Here is a 17,432-nt window from a genome sequence, read left to right on the forward strand (position 1 = left end):
TCTCAGAAAATGGCAACTAAAGGCAAACAATTTTCGAATTTATATCAAGTATAAGAATGTTACTATCGCCCAAAAATAGTTTCAATTAGTAACATTTAGTAACTTGGGTTCTGCACTGCACAACACGTGGAATAGCTTACAAAAGAAACGAAGACCATGTACACATATATCAAGATGTCCCGAAGTAGAAATAATAATATCAGCCATTAAATTGAAATAAATTTGTAGTTTTATATTTACCTTCAACTGTGGAATTCATATTCCACAATTCATATAAAAGTATTTATAACACCAGGTAACCAGAACACACGTTTTCAGATACGCTATTTCGCGACAACCGATCGAGTAACGTAAAACAATGATGCGTTGCGACGCGATATTTGCGTTCGTCATTTGTTTCATTGTTAATGAAACTACTACCAGATGTCACTTTGTGTCTCTGTGGGATATATAGTACATAAAATATTCACTGATACGTGTTTTTTGTTACCTTTAATTTGTAACTTTTTTCCTCCTAATTCATCGATTGGGATCACTGTGGCCCGGTTCGATTGGAAGTTAAAGAGGAATACTATTTTTGCCATGGTTTAACGTGTGTGATTTTATCACAAACGATTTTCGTAAATACCGTGATTGATTGATTGTTCCACGGATCACGCTCGGAGAATGCTAAATTGGAGACATATTTTCCTCGGAATCGAAGCAGCCAATTTTTATAACACGCATAAATTGCGCAGGGCATAGTCGCGCAGAGAAGTGAAGCTCTTCAAAGTTTGATATCCCCGTAAACGTACGGCCACCAGAGGCGCGACTACCTCAGCTACGCAAAGCCCCCATGGCCACCATAAATAAAGAAGTTATCTTAAGTGATACAACGTGTATATCGGCTTTCTCGGATGCATTGTCCAGGATCCTCCCATGAGTAAGATTAGGTCGGTCGCTGGAGAAGGATCTAATCTGTTTACATGGGGCGCCTTTTAGCGAGGCTCTGCCCTCGGAGGACGCGCGTGCACACGCCTTCGATATTAATTCCACCGCGGCGGGAAAATTAATTTTATTCACACTCAGCCGTAAAGTACAGTCCCGTGTTCTCTCCAGGACCCTTTGTTTCCCGGCTACCGGTACCGGTCGCCGGTGTGTGTTAAATGCCCCTCGACGCGAGAAGTTCCACCGCCCGGGGAACCGTGTAATCGAATATCAATTTTTCTCCGGGCGATAAAGCGACTTCCAGAAAGATATATCGTCACTCCGGCCTCTGAAAAATCATTCTGTCCCACGGAACGTTCCGCGGTTACGATGATCCAAGAGGAATTTTGAATGCAAGGGATCCCTTTGGCGCCGGTAACGCCGCGCCGATCCAGGGATCCGCATGGAAATTCTTCTCGGGGATCGACGACCCTTCTGACATCGTTCTTTTCGGAATTTTGGATGGAGAGTCGCCGGATAGATTTTATTTCCTCCAGGTATATCTTTACCATATTTCCTTCAATAGTTTCCTATGTTATTTTCCAAATATCGCAAAATCCATGTCGGAAAATAGAAGATAGCTTGAAATATTTTTTTCACGTTTTGGTTGTCTACGGAAGAGAACAGATATCTCTTCATCTTATTTTTAACGTTTTCTTTTGGGAAACGATATAAATCTACATAGATGAAAATTTTGTCTTGATATTGTTTTTAAACATTTACTGGGACTCGCACATTCGCTCGAAATGTGTACACGAACGGTTAGCTATGTGTTTGCTTCCGTTGAATTTCGTTCGAATATTCCCTTGTGCATTTATATTCATTCGTCAGTGCGGGTTTTCATTGTTGTTTTTTCTTCTTGAAGGACGATATAAACGTAGATGAAAATGTCGCTTTGACATGTTTTTTAAATGTATTTTTTGGGACTCGTCATTTATTCAAAATATGTGCGCGAGGTAAAAATAGTTGCCTGCGTGTTTTGTTTCGACGTGTTTAAAATTTTGTTTCGATATTCGTCGGCGATGCATTTATATTCATTTTCATATGTTCATTTTTATCGTTTTTCAACAGCAATCTTCCGTTATGTGTTTATACTCGTTTGAATGTACAATTTGAAATTTTTACACACAGCCTGATTGAAGAAGCTTTTTCCAAGCATGTGCGAGTCGCTGGCAGGTTAATTGGTATTTTAATGTCATACGAAAACATTTTTCAAAGGAAGTTTGTATGGTGCCCAAGGGGAATTTGCAATGTAGTAATCTGAATTTGAAAAAGTTCGTTCCTTTGTTTTTTTATGGGGATCTGGGGGTCTGAATGATAATACGGAGATTATAAAGAATAATACTTGATCCCAAGTTTCAAAAGATCATTTAAATATAAATAAGATATTATATAAAGTAGATGGGTGAAAAAATCTATAGAAATAAATGCAACAGCAATACAAAACGGTAGTGCAATCACTATTTAATCGCTTTAATCACTCAATTTGCAATTTTTTGCATCAAAACATCTTTTGATTTAATTGAACCATGTTCACAAAAAACACGACATTCTGGCAACACAATGCCTCGAAATTTTGTGCGATAAAAAATTTCCAAAGTTAATCAAATGTTGCAGATTATTTTACAATTATTTTTCGCGAAGCTTTCATAGAAAATCCTATGATTTTGTTTACTAATCAAAACTGTGCAAGATTTATGAAAACAAGCTCACCGAATTTCATATACCTTTTTATCATCGACTCAGCCTGCGTACAATAAAAATTCATTAGAGCATTGACTCTTTAGAGTCACAGAAATCATTACAACCCTAATCAGCATGCACTGTATACTGAATAGCATGATCCGGGCGGAAAATAAGCACCAGATTGGTAGAAGTGGACGGTGATGGAAAAATGCGATCGATAAATTGCGTAGGATGGCGCGGATCGGATCGATCGATCGGGACAGATGTTTTTGAGTGGACGAAGTTTCCGAGCCGTGTCGGAACGGCGATCCAGGGCCGTGTCGAGGCGGGACTAAGTTAATTACCAGAATTAATGTGGACCGACGGCGTTAATCCAGGCGTGGCACGCGAGCCAATCAAGGGGCCAGATAAGAATTAAATGGTATCGAACAGACGCCTCGTTAGTCGGTGCCGTGTCGGACATAAATTTCCACGCTAAGCCGGTCCGTTCGAGCGCGTTCACGCCGATGTACGATGGAATTCCAGTATCGGCAGACATCTACCGAGCCGCGCGTATTTCAATCGAAATCTGGGTTATTCATCGATATTATTGTCCGGCGGCCAAGCTCGCGCCGTGACAAGCATACGTTGCGCTTTTGTGCCCTGTTCTGCCGGCGCACAAACTCAATATTTTTTTACCGTCGATCATTCGATTAAGTACTCCAACACGTCACTAACAAAAAGCCGATTTTTAATCGTATTTTTTAAAATTATAACGCCTCCACAATGTTTCCCTCGAATTTTATGCTCGCATTAGTCGGCATACAACCTGTGCTCGAACACTTCACGCACGCACTGCGAATCTTTATGCAAAATCATTTTCTGCCTGAATCGCAACAAACTGGAGCGAAATGGAAACTTATTTTCTTTTTCAATGTGCTTGATAGGCTGAAAATAATACAACGGTGTTTTTTAAATTAGGGTATTCTAAATCTGCAGTGTATTCACGGCAATTGTTGAATTTTGCAACGTTCCAATGCATTCCAATGTAATTTAAATGAGGGCAGCGCATTTCGGAATTTCAAAATTTTAATCAAGTGCTGTGAAAGGGTTAAAGGTGTTTTGTTTACATGATCACGATTAACTGTAGACAGTGTGCTTACAGAAAGAGTAATTACACAATTATTAATTGGAAATTTTACAATTTCTCTGTACTCTTACCGTTATAACTAGACTGTAGATGTTCATACAAAATAAAAGTATTCTATGTTAGTTGTAAGCAACAGAGATTACATACAAATGTGTTTCGTTTTTTTAATCATTTTAATAAGTAAGATTTAATTATTCATTATTGTCGTGAGTGCATAAAACCCGTGGTCCAACCATAATTGTCTATTAGGTTCCCAGAGAAGACTCTACCTCTTTCTATACAAAAGATTAAAAAAGCATGATTAAATTGCACGTTTTATATTTACACTTTTTTCGCCGAGAAAATTACAAGTATTAAGGCTGGCAATAATTGGCAAACACCTTTCCAAGCACCTGATATATAGCGCCTAAAGGTATCAAGTTTCCTAAAATTTCCGGCCGGATCATCGCGGTCCACGCGGAACCATAAATTCCGCAAAACGATCAAATTATCGTGTTATTTGCTATTAAGTTTTTGATTACTTTGTCGAATGGGCGACAACGATCGTCTTACGGCTACTAAACGGTATCGAGACGCAAGGAATTACAGCCGAGATAATAACCGTGATCAACTAATCGATCCCCGTGTCCGATCACTATAATTTTCTACTTTTTCAAAGGCGTATACCGTGTGTGGGCACGTCGGCGAACGCCCTAGGTGGTCGATTGGCCAATCATAATGATCGTACTAGAGGATGAATAATGACTTTCCAGTTTCAATGGGATGCCTCCGCCAAGTATTACGATTCGATAAATTTTCGTCGGGATTACGATTCGGAATATTTTGAAACTTCGCCGCGTAATCGAGCCGATCGACGGCGATCCATCTACGTGATTGCTTGGGACGTTATGGATCCTTTGCGCAACTTTAATCACTTATATCAAAGGTAAAATAATTACTCTAGGGAAGATTTCGAGGAGAACACTGTCATTTCTAATTCCGCAAGAATTTCCAAATAAAATGTAAGGTCTATTTAACAAAGCTGTTTCACATTTTTATCGATTTTACTACTTTCACCTTGGACATTAATAATTTTTCTCTCTGCTCTTTTTGGCATTCGAAAAATAATTAATTATACGCTTATTTCATATATTTTCAGGATTGATATTTTAATGTGTAGATCGTAGGAACGATTTCTACGATCTTCAGAATCCAATCGCAGCAGCTAATAAGTCGTAAAGTCCACGAGGTATCTCCGCCATACTAATCCCAATCCGTACGAGTTCATTTTCTCGGCGCCCCAGGCGTTTATCGTTAACCTTTAATTACAGGGCGGACCGGGCCTCTTAATTTATCGCTAATAACGTGTAGATTTTGTCCTGCTTGTCGCAACAAGTCGCCGAACCAGTATCCCTTCCTTTAGATATTCTACCGTGAAAATCGTAAATCTTTTATACCGATAATCGTGTCCTCTTCATTCAGTATTTCGAATTCATTTGGTTCCTTGGTATCACAGAATGTGGCAACATTTCTAGGATTATATTTTGTGGGAGAGTTGTATGATTAAATTGAATCTGAGCATAATACAGCTGTAGCAATGAAGATACTACATCACACGAATAATAAGCACGATGCCACTTATACCTCTCGTATCATTAGTATTCCGAAATTAATTAAAACAGATATTTGTTGTCGAAATGCGCAGCACATTATTCCGGTCAAAATAATATCCATCATTTTATGGTTATTCATCATTTTATTAATAACATCGTTGCGAGAATTACGCGTGACAAATATAGTATTTCCGATATTCTACTTGCTATTGTAATCGTGCAGATTATAATTTTAAATTGAGGTTTTACGGTATCAGGGACGACCAAATTTCCAAAATTTTCCCAAATGCTATACCATTTTTGTTAATCTAAAACGGTGGCCGAATAAAACAAATATTGCACAATCTTCACCCCGGAAGCGGAGAAATAAATTTTTATTTTATACAAGTGATTTGCGCGACGAAACGTGATTAATTGCAGTGAAACGGATACTGACGAGGACTTTTTGCAATTCTTCCAGATATGCCTGCTAGGCCTCGCTCTAAGCGACAACAGCACGATCGGCGATTCGATCATCGACGACCAAATTTCCAAAATTTTCCCAAATGCTAAACCATTTTCTAAAATCTAAAACGGTGGCTGAATAAAAGCCACAATCTCCACCCCTGAAGCGGAGAAATAAATTTCTATTTTATACAAGTGATTTGCGCGATGAAACGTGATTAATTGCAGTGAAACGGATACTGACGAGGACTTTTTGCAATTCTTCCAGATATGCCTGCTAGGCCTCGCTCTAAGCGACAACAGCACGATCGGCGATTCGATCATCGACGGCCAAATTTCCAAAATTTTCCCAAATGCTAAACCATTTTTTAAAATCTAAAACGGTGGCTGAATAAAAGCCACAATCTCCACCACTGAAGCGGAGAAATAAATTTCTATTTTATACAAGTGATTTGCGCGATGAAACGTGATTAATTGCAGTGAAACGGATACTGACGAGGACTTTTTGCAATTCTTCCAGATATGCCTGCTAGGCCTCGCTCTAAGCGACAACAGCACGATCGACGATTCGATCATCGACGACGTTTCGGAGGTCACAAACACCGGCAACAATCTTGACGCGGACACGGGGGAGCAGGTAAGAGAATTTGATGCAGTCCACCCTTCTACACGCGTCTCGAAACCTTTCGTCGGGGGTGGAAGCCCCGCAAACTTCCTCGTTAAACTTTACCCCGTCCACGTAACTCGGGATACTTCTCGTATACCTGCGTCGAACTTTCATGGACCTTGTCGACATTATGCGGATCATACATTCTCTAATCGAATAGTCGAATTACATTTATGAAGGAATTCGGGAGACTCAAATATGATCTTGATCACTAGGATCAGTGAATTAATAGGATCTGATCACCTCAAACGGACCGTTTAGCCTGAAATCCAACGTAACGCAATTATTAACACTAGATTTACGGGACCCGTCAAAATGACGGATTCTAATATTTTTGATTCACGAATGTTGAGATTGTAAAGATGCATCCACGAGGAATTATTTAACAAATTGATTTCCTTGGATATATATTGTTAAAGAGATGGCCACAAATTTTGATAGATACAATCATGTTATTTTTGTAAAGTAATGTAGAATAGTCATTTTTAGTGCTCCGTAAACCTAGTGTTAAACAACTTATTAAAATGTTGGTCTTGTCTAGAGACCCATAGTTTGGCATTGGTATACAATTTAACCGGGAAGTGTCGTTTTAAAACAATTCCCGTCAACGGAAATTCCAAAAATCGTCGCGTACAAAGGAGCCAGAAACAGTATCAGCTAGAAGGTAGACCGGAAATGGAAGGAATGGAAGCGGGTCGCGATAGAATCTATACAGGGTGGTCCATTAAACATTTAGCACTCGAACATCTCCGTTATTTGTGGAGAGATATGAAAAAACTTTATGTATCAATCTTGTTCGGTTTAAAGGGATGTATAATGTGGCGGCAAAAGGCTTTTGTGGATAGAGGAGTTTCGGACATTTCAAGGCATCCCCACTCTCCTAAAATTACACACTTTTTTTAAATTACATAATTAAAACTCATGTAAAGGAAGTAAAATTGTAGCTGGAAGCAGATCGGAATCCTTCTCTTTCTATTTCTCTTTCTCTCTCTCTCTCTCTCTCTCTTTGTGCTTGCACGCCCCCAAAATTAATTCGATATTCTTAACGTGACCTACAAAATGGTGGTGGTCGCAGCTGTGTGACGCTGCTAACGCGTTGCTCGCCGAAAACCGTTTCACGCCAAAAATAGTCGGAGATCAAGTGGAAAATTTTGAGCACCCAGTAGAGGGAGAATTTAAGGCGGAATTATGGAAAGCAGGGAGGTTGGGTGGGGGGATTGCAAGTGACGTCGGGGTGAACGTCCACGAACGTCGAGAGGAGGTCGCGTGCCTCGGCACTCGTTTCGCGGCTGCATCCCGGGAAAAGGGGGCGGCCATGAGTGCGTCCGTAACGTCGTCTCGAGATTATTGGAGGCGGCTCGGATGCTGGCCAAGACGCCGGAAGTCCCGTTGACGAACCACCAGCGAAACAGAGCACGAAAGGCCAACGATGTGGCATCTCGCGAGGCGTGAAAAACTTCGCACGAGCCCGTGCACCGTGCTCCGCGAGAAAAGCTGAGAAGAGTGGGAGAGCACAGGCTAAAACATGGCAACAACAACGTGAGAAAAAAAAAAGAAAAAGAGAAAATCGAATGGTAAAACAGGGAAAAGACAGCCTTTGCCGGGTTCAGTTCGGGTGTAACGGTTTCTCTGCGACCTATTTCCGGCTGGCTGGCACGAATAAAGCTGTTTATTTTTCCTCTGCAGCTACGCCCCACGCGTCTCCGCGTGTCCCGTTCTTTTTGAAATCCACAGGTACACAGGGAGCACAAGGGGTAGAACGTGCGCGAGACGTTCGCGCCTGGATGGGATTGATGCTTCAATTTGCCTCGGCTTCGCCGGCAAAGAGGGAATTATATTGGGAGTCGAGGGGCTCGAGCGATCTCTTGTCGTTCAGCTTATAGAGCGACGATGGGAAGGTTTTGTTCCACCATGCGACGAGATTTCTCCTAAGCGCCCGAAACCGGCTGGAACGCTCCTTATTTTCCGATGGCTGCTGCTGCTTCAACCGTTACTCTACTCGCGATCGTGTTCCCCACCGATTTCAATCAACCAGCTGTACTTTACATCACTGCTGTATGTACTATCAAAATTGGCTACGTGTATAACCAGTTTCGGATATCTAAGAGGCTGCATACCTTTGATCAAAAAGAAAGCTGAAAAATAATGACCCAATCGTCACTTTCTTCCTTTACGTTCAAATAGCAAAACAAAGGATTTCATGTTCGAGGAATTTGTGCGTATTTGTTAGACAGATGGTCACGTACACACACACTGTCAATGTTAACAGCAGATTAATTTTGCTTGCACAGGAAAATGGCGCGCATGTATGCGCTAATGATGCACACGGGCGAACTCTCGTTTCGCGTGTTTCTTTGCAAAATTCTTGTTCACTCGTAAAATATAGTAAAACGTACAAACGAAATACTGGCAAAATCCTCCAGAGACAAAATTCAAACCTTCAATGTTAAAAATTTGTTCTTCTCCAACCGTAAGAACCACACAAATGTATAAAATGATTCCACAGGCAACAATATCGTTTTTTAAAACATTGTAGACATTTGAACAAGTTTAACACTAGATTTACGGGACCGGTCAAAATGACGGATTCTAATATTTTTAATTCACGAATACTGAGATTGCAAACATGGATCCATGAGGAATTATTTCACAAATTGATTTCTCTAAGTATATATTATTAAAAAAATGGCTACAGATTTTGATATATATATATATATATATATATATATATATATATATATATATATATATATAATTTAATTCTTTAATGTTGCTTCAACATCAAAGGTCATTAGCAACACGGCACATTTTCTTACAATATATTATACATATTTGTATACATGTTATTTTTATAAGGAAATGTAAAATAGTCATTTTTAGTGCTCCGTAAACCTAGTGTTAAAGAATATTGAAAGAGAAAAAGGTACTTACGAAATAACACGATTGAATTTATTCAATTCTGTGCGATTTTTACTGTATGCCGAAGTGTGTACAATTATTTCCAGTGGAATTCAATGATTGTACAATAAAAAATCCGAGACCGGTGATTTGACTTGCGGTAGTATGTTCAGTGTCAGCGTATCGATTTTCCCGTTCGTTCAATCGATTCTGTAAATCGAGAGCCTTAAAGAAAATCTGACTGCAGTACGCTGCAGAACGTCCTCGATTTTCGTAGCATTTAATTCGGCAATCGCAGTACCCGGAGGACAATCGACCGGCTAATTTTCCCCGAGGGTTCAATGGCCACTAACCGGCAAGTATTTCCCTCGAATTATCCGGCACGCTGGAAGAAATTGATCCATCCCTGTTTCTCCCGGCTAAACAAAACAGGTGCACAACCGTTCCGGAAGCTGCCTCGGCGTCCATAATGCCGGATGGAGAGGGAATTGAAGTGCTAAAAGCAAGAGGAAGACCATCGATCCGAGCGAGTTCAGGCACGATATTCAAAACGCGTTCCGCGCCTAAGAGGAAACACGAAGAAGCGTTACACGTGTATCGAGTGTGTGGTGCATCGTGGCACGGTGCATCGTGGCGGTGCATTCGTGTCTTCCCTCGCCGCGAATAAAAGTAGGCCACCGGGCGCGCTTCCTAGTCTGCTTCGTTCTCGAACCTCTCAACGAAAGTGGAAATTCTTCGAGGGAGGCTCGGGGTGGCAACCCCTGGACCCGTAAAAAGATGTCGGCCGTTGCCATGAAGCGTTTCTGGGAGATCTGTCGGTGACTTCCCTCCGGAAAAGCAAAAATTACCGACTGGAAATGGGATTCGCGTTCGAACAATGCCGTGAAATTGGAAATCGCTTGTCAACCCTCCGATTTCAGACCATTTTCACCCTTAACTGGTATACCGAGGTCTTTCGTCACCCCGACAAAATTGTTGTACACTCACTTTTGCCATCGTGTTGTACGATAATTGCAAATACTTTCTCGAACTTCTTCCGAACACTTGGAGTATTTAATCTTCAATTATGTGTATATAGACTGTGGATTTGGGGATGTACAATTTAAGGCACAGTAGACAAATTAAAAGAATTTAAAAGAATTTTCATCTCCTCTTTTAATAATTTTGATAATTGTTTCTGTGCGACCTGATTCGATTCGATCTATTTTCGGGGATTCATTCGGGTGGAACAACTCTTGATAACTTGGTCAGCTTTGTCGAAGCTGCAGGGATTTAGTATAATACTGTCAATAGTGGTCATTCAATATGTTATCTCGTATTTTGACAAGACCTCACTCAGTTTAGTTAACATATCGCAGAGGGCGACCGCATCAGACTGATATAACATGTTATTAAAACCCCTATTTCTATTCTCAAACTATTTTTATAGCATTGAAATGAACAAAATTTGTTCCTGCAAACTTTTCCTTTCAGAAAATCGATCTTAAAAATTTGGTCGACATTCCTCCTATTGAATAGTGGTCTACTGGCATGTCTGACTATTGCTCTCCGTTTCTACTTCTGGCAAAAGTCATGTCCGTAATAACGTAACTGGACTGCAGAATTTTATATGAATTTTTATAACAATTTCATAACAATTTCATAACAATTTCATAACAATTTGCACACGATTTATAATATAATCGCCGCACTGCAGATTTTCGTATTAACTTTTACGTGATACTTTCCAGCGATTGTAAGATTAATTACAATTTAGTAACAAATATTCCGCGCATCGGTTTATCGGTGTTAGCGTAAAACAGAGGCAAATTGGATCGTAGCCCGATAATACAGGAGAAATTTCAGCCGTGTGTCGACCAGGTTGAATGTATTGATAGTTGAATGCGCCTGCACTCAATTTCCCACTGAATGCGCGAAAATTGCGAAAAGATCATCCCTTTCCACCCTTCGTCCCGCTTCTTTTTTTTTTGCAGTAACTCATACTCACGGAAAATTCTGTAAATGTTTTCGGGCGTGTCGAGAACAGAAAAAAAATATTATAGCGTTTAACGTCGACCCTTCGAACACGTAAAACCTGGTCGCGCTTATTTCCGGCACTGTCACCGACAGATTTTCTAGTGGAAGTCGATCGCAACTCTAAATCCGTGTTACGTTCAATCAGCTGTGTTGAAACGACGCGAACGGTCTTGCAAAGTCAACGAGTCTCTGCACAGTGTGTCGTGTAATTGGCGGAAACATTGAAAAGAAAGCGATTCTACAGGAAAAATATTCGAAAAATTATATTAGATAAAAATAATAATGGAAAATTTACAGTAGACTGCACACCTTCGTGCGAACTGATATTGCCTGATAAACGAATCAGAGATTGTCCGAGAAGGTTAATTTTCCATTTCCGTATCGATAAAAACCGTTTCGACGAACGATGCAACAGGGTTGTAAAATTTAATAAAATATAATAAACGAATAGTAGGAACAATATAATTATAGGGAACAAAAGTGTGTATTTCTGAATATCCAAAAGGAAAAGAGATGAATGTATACACCTTGTCGGTATATAATTATGCAAAAGTTGCAACCGACGAATTAAAAATTCCACTAAAGTTTCATTCCCTTCAACCGCATCAAATTTTAATTAGCTCCGCGTTTTACAAGTTCCCGCAGACTTGTACGACCAATGAACGCACAAACGTTCGCAGTTTGGTTATAATTACCGCTGTCAACATCGATCTTCCGTTTCGCGGGAAGTTTGACAGTGAAAAATTGGGGATTTGAATGAGAGAAGCGTGGATACTAGAAGAGTTTAGGCTTCTCGGTGGCACACGCGAGAGATCGCTTTCCCTCGACCGTGTCGTCTCGTAGGAATAATATTTGTAATATTAGGGTGCGCACCCCCGCGTTCGCTCGAATCGATTCGCGCACATTAGTCGACGTACTTTGAAAGCAATTTCGTGTAGGTTTTCCAGAGTATCGGAAAAGTGTGCACTGTCGTCATTGCGTAATGCTCCATTATCGTCGTGGCAGATGGCAGAGCGTATCCTTTCTATTTCAACGGCAGTTTTCGATGGAACGACACGAGGAAAGGACCGATGCAGCCGATGAAGTACGCGCGTCTGCGAGTCGCCAAATAAATAAACCCTTTCCCGTTCCACTGGAATTATCTTTCTGCTCGGTACGATACGGAAGTGCATCGCATTTTTATTCGATTTTGTGTCCATGATCGGGATATACAGTTGGGCCATTTATCGAATAAGGCTTAGCCGTATTAAATAAATACGTAACTGATAGAGAACAGCGAAAAGTTTGAAGACACACGAATAATAATAAAGTTTAGTACACCTAAGCTGACCCGTGCTCTGTTTCAGGCACATTTTTCACGTAGAAACATCTGTCTGTACAATGACTCTGTATACAATGCAACTTCGTCTCGCGAAACGAAGTGTACACTTCAATTTAGCACGGAGGGTAACACATTTTAAACAGCTTTGCCCTCGCGCTGTTAATTACCGGGCATCCGACGGAGGGGAGGGTGGGGAACGTTTCGTTAATTAAACGCATTTGTCCAAAAATGAAAAGGAAACAATTGCGTAGGGAATAAAATTATACGGTGGTGAAAACAGAGAACACTCGTCATTCGTATGTAGGTCAGTTTCGACCGTTCACCGCCGCAGCCCTGTTTCCCCGGTGAAACTTTCGCCCTCTTAGCAGCCGGTCGTTTAACCAATTTTCAATCCGTCAGAAAAATGAATTAAAACTTTCCCGACCCCCTCACCCTCGCTCTCTGCTGTGTCGAAAATGAAAAGGCAGCTTTCGGGAAAACGTATAATCCGGTGCAGATTTTTTAGCGCAATACGGTCGAACTGAGGCAAACGGGAATTTCATTCATCGCGTCAACAGTGCAAAAATACAGTGAAAATAAGGAAAAATGTACCGGTTGAAATCGTCGGTGTCTAATCCCCTGATTATTTATTCGAATATTGGGAGACAGAATTAGGAAGGAACTTTACATTTCGTGCCAATATTACAGTTTCAACAGTATAGAAATATTATAAAAGTAAATCTTTAATTCACTAGTCACTATTATAAAAGCCTCTGCAAATGAAATAATTATAAAGAATAAGAAGAGGAAGTAATTGAAAATATTATACAGAAGCATACATTTCGATTGAAGCGTTCTACCCTTTTCTGAAAATCTTTATCTGCATAGATGCAGTTAACATTGTATATTTTATAACAAGGATTTTCTGCTTCGCTTTAAAATAGGACAAAAAGATCGTAAAACTTGATTGCCATTTTTCCATTTCAACGCGTCCTACAATTCATCCCGGAAAACACTTGAATTTGTTCAATTTACTTGTGGAGAAGCAATGTTACAATTACGTGCGACGATAAGCGAGAAATAAATTGCGTCATTTTAAGCGGAACAAGAACGGATTAGCCGAAAAACGTAAACAAAGACGCGACGGATTAAACGAAATATTTAAATGCACGCTGCATGAGTAAAATCCACACCAAAATCGGAGTTGTTATTTTTTAACGAGGTGCTGTCGCGTGCGCTTGTGTTTTCACATACCTCATTAAAAAGTTAAATTGCAGCTATCCCAATGATTTCACAGGAACAATTGCAGCGATTGAATCCATGGTTGCAGGAAGAACCTGGATATTCGCAGGTATTTTTCCGTCCCATTTCGTGCAACTACCGAGGTTCTCGAAAAATTATTAGGTTGGCAAGAAAGTAATTTCGGTATTTTTAGGTGAAATAAAATCCAATTTTTTTATCAAAGCAATGAACTTTAATCAATAAAATATTTTCCATCTTGTTCTATGATCTTTTGCCATGTTTCTGGTAGCTTCATAATTACGAGCTCATAAAACTTCTGATCATTTTCGGTGAAAAACTGATCCAAGTGCGATTTCAGACCATCATCATTAGCGAAAGTTTTACCATTCAAAGAGTTTTGCAAACTTCGGAATACATGATAATCTTTTGGTGCAATGTCAGGGCTATATGGTGGATGTGACATCACTTCCCAATCAAGGTCCAATAACTTTTCACGTGTTACCAAAGATATGTGTGGCCTAGCGTTATCATGGTGGAACACGATTCCTTTGCGATTTGCCAATTCTGGCCGTTTTTCTTTGATTGCTATGTCCAGTTTTGTTAGTTGTCGACAATAAACATCTGAATTGATGGTTTGGTTCCTTGGGAGAAGTTCAAAATATACAATACCTTTGTAATCCCACCGAACCGACAACGTGATCTTCTTTTGGTGCAATTCAGCTTTCGGCGTGGTTTGGGCTGATCCATCACGCTTCGACCATTATCGTTTTCGAGTTGTGTTATTGCAAACAACCCATTTCTCATCACCAGTAATGATTCGCTTCAGAAAAGGGTCGATTTCATTTCGTTTGAGGTGCATATCGCATATGTTGATGCGTTGCGTTAAGTGAATTTCTTTCAATTCGTGTAGAACCCAAGTATCGAGCTTCTTAACGATTCCGAGACATTTTAAACGATATTCTATAGTTGTATGCGAGACATTTAACCTGTCTGCAATCTCTCGGACAGTCATATGACGATCCGATTCAATAATGGCTATCATTTGGTCATCATCAACTTCAGATGGTCGACCAGAACGTAGGTCGCCTTTAAGTGAGAAATTTCTAGAACGGAATTTTTTAAATCAATTCTGGCACGTGCGTTCTGTTAAGCAATCCACACCATAAACTTCACATATATCTTTGCGAGCCTCGGCAACTTTTTTACCACTACGGAAATAAAAAAGCAATATGTGCCTATAATGTTCGTTTTTGCACTCCATGTTCAAATTGACACAGAACTAACAATTTTAATCAAAATTACGTGTAATTTGCTTCAAAAGTAACCTAAAAGATGCAGTTATGAAATGTCAGAAAGAAAACAAATGCAACGTTAACAGAAGTCAATCAAACAAAACATAAAGCCATCTATTAGTGAAAACCGAAATTACTTTCTTGCCAACCTAATAGTACAGAAAATTTGCTCGAGTTTCTAATATATTCACAGGGTAGAGCAATTTTGAAAAACGGAAACTGCTTCCCCTAAGACAGTTCACTGTAGCCTCAATAAAAGATGACTAGCAGATCGGACCGTAAAGAATAAATCGCCGTAAAAATTCGGGCACGAAGGAGCGACATATGTACGTCAGTGGTTCTCAGGCTCTTTTCGTCGATCGTGAAAACAGGAGCGTGGAAACCGGGGGGTGGCAGTTTCGGGAGTTTTACGCGCGACGCGGAGGACTTCCGGTCTCGCTGGGGAGGGAGCCGCGAATAAAATCGCAGGGGGTACCCGTCAGTGACGTACCGATCCACGGTCCCACGGGTGCGACAGTCGTAAAAGCGGGTTGCAGGTTTTTCGGGCGTTTCGCGAGCGGCGACGCAGTTTCACGAATGCGGCTCTCTCGGCGGCTTCCGGTCTCGAGTTTAATCGCGTCGACGCGCCCAGCGAACAGTGTTGTAAAGTTTACGCGAACCGGAGCCACCGGAGACGTGGCCCGGTATGATTTTTCGGGGCACCTTTCGCTGAATTAGGATGGATGAACTCGCGCGAGACAGATTTTTCATTGTTCCCCGCGCTTCTCCTTTTTTTCGGCAAGGTTTTCAACGCTCTTCTGACGGAAGCTACGGGAATTTGTCGCCGCGAAAGAAATTAGAGTTCCAAAGGATTAATGCGGAGGATCCTCCGTTGTATCCACTAATCGGGGGACAATAGTACGAATTTTTATATAACAGAACGCCGTCGATACGGGTCATTGAGTTCTAGGCAAATTTCTTCATAATTTTTACTACTGTTGCAAGAAGGTTTGGAACATAGAGTGAACACTGTAATTAAAACGAATAATATGACATATACAACAGATACCGAAAGCTTGAGGGGGGCAATTCGAGAGTCTTGCGCAGATTCGAATCGAACAGGAGGCATGACCACAATGGCTGTCGCCCGTGTATCAGAGAAATCGAGTTGCCAAATATTCCGGGCTTCCCAAAGTTCGATGGCGGTGCTCATTCGGTATTCGCGGCGCGGCAAAAGGAATTCCTGAAAATACGCGCGCCCCGGAGACAAACGTTATTTCGATACTGCCGCGACATCCTAATTCGCTTGCGAAATCCGCGGCGCGCAGCCAGCTAAGCTAGGCTGGTAGAGATATAGAAAGGTAAGGGAGAGAGAGAGAGAGAGGGAGAGAGAGGGTGGGTATTCGCGAAGTTAGTTTTATGCTCGAAGCCGGGCGCAATGCAATCACCGTGGAACAGTGAAACATCCGAAAAGGAAATGTACACGGCCGAAGGGATGTACGTCGAGCACGATTTCCTATACGGGATATGAGCCTGTTAGCTTTATCGGGTCGCGTTCGTATCAGAGGCGCGTTTCTATATGCGCATGCGAGCACAGAACCCAGCGTCGCGACGCCTCGCGTCGTCGTGATTCACCGAGACACGGTTGTCTAAACCGGGTCGATGGTTTATTGCGCACCGAATTTTGTTACCCGAGCCGTCTACTCGACGGACTTCCATCGGCGGATTGTGCTGAAATCTGATCGTGCTGCACACGAATTTCGCGTGTCTACAGACGATGGAGGGTTAGTTTGACCCTTTGAGGCTGCCGCGCTACGAACTCTTTTCTCGTACAATGTATAACAGCGCGGTTTGGGAGAAATAGTTGCGGGCACGTTTTGTTGGTCACCGCTCGGGTGCTTTGTTAGAAATTCAGTGTGACGTGGTAGCAATGATGAGAATTAGGGTGGGTTTGAGTCATCATTTTTCTGGAATCGTATTTGTTTAGAAGTTACAGACGTTTGAATTTATTAATTTTTCTAGATCGAGTCTCCACGTGCTAGACCCTTAGGAGACCTAATACCGATAGCATTCTTTGGTGTACAACTAACACATACTACTTGAAGTGGTTCCGCATTTGGTAGAACATGCCGAATTAGGGTGGGTTTATGTCATCACTTTGTTGGATTTAAATTTGTTTAAAAAGTACAAGCCTTTGAACTTTGTTACTTTTCTAAGTCGA

At 41.0% G+C, this 17,432-nt stretch overlaps 1 protein-coding gene across 4 annotated transcripts in view; it reads left to right on the top strand.

Annotated features, from left to right (window-relative positions):
* The window catches only part of Nolo (ADAMTS-like no long nerve cord), a 347,161-nt gene that overhangs the window by 188,633 nt on the left and 141,096 nt on the right, over positions 1-17,432 (top strand). For all 4 annotated transcript variants that reach the window (XM_076802679.1, XM_076802682.1, XM_076802680.1 and 1 more), the window contains one exon: positions 6,338-6,454. In XM_076802679.1, coding sequence (XP_076658794.1) covers positions 6,338-6,454 — 117 coding nt within the window. The remainder of the gene's footprint in view (positions 1-6,337; positions 6,455-17,432) is intronic.

The sequence above is a fragment of the Halictus rubicundus genome, chromosome 17 (genome assembly GCF_050948215.1).
Source record: "Halictus rubicundus isolate RS-2024b chromosome 17, iyHalRubi1_principal, whole genome shotgun sequence".
NCBI classification, from domain to species: domain Eukaryota; kingdom Metazoa; phylum Arthropoda; class Insecta; order Hymenoptera; family Halictidae; genus Halictus; species Halictus rubicundus.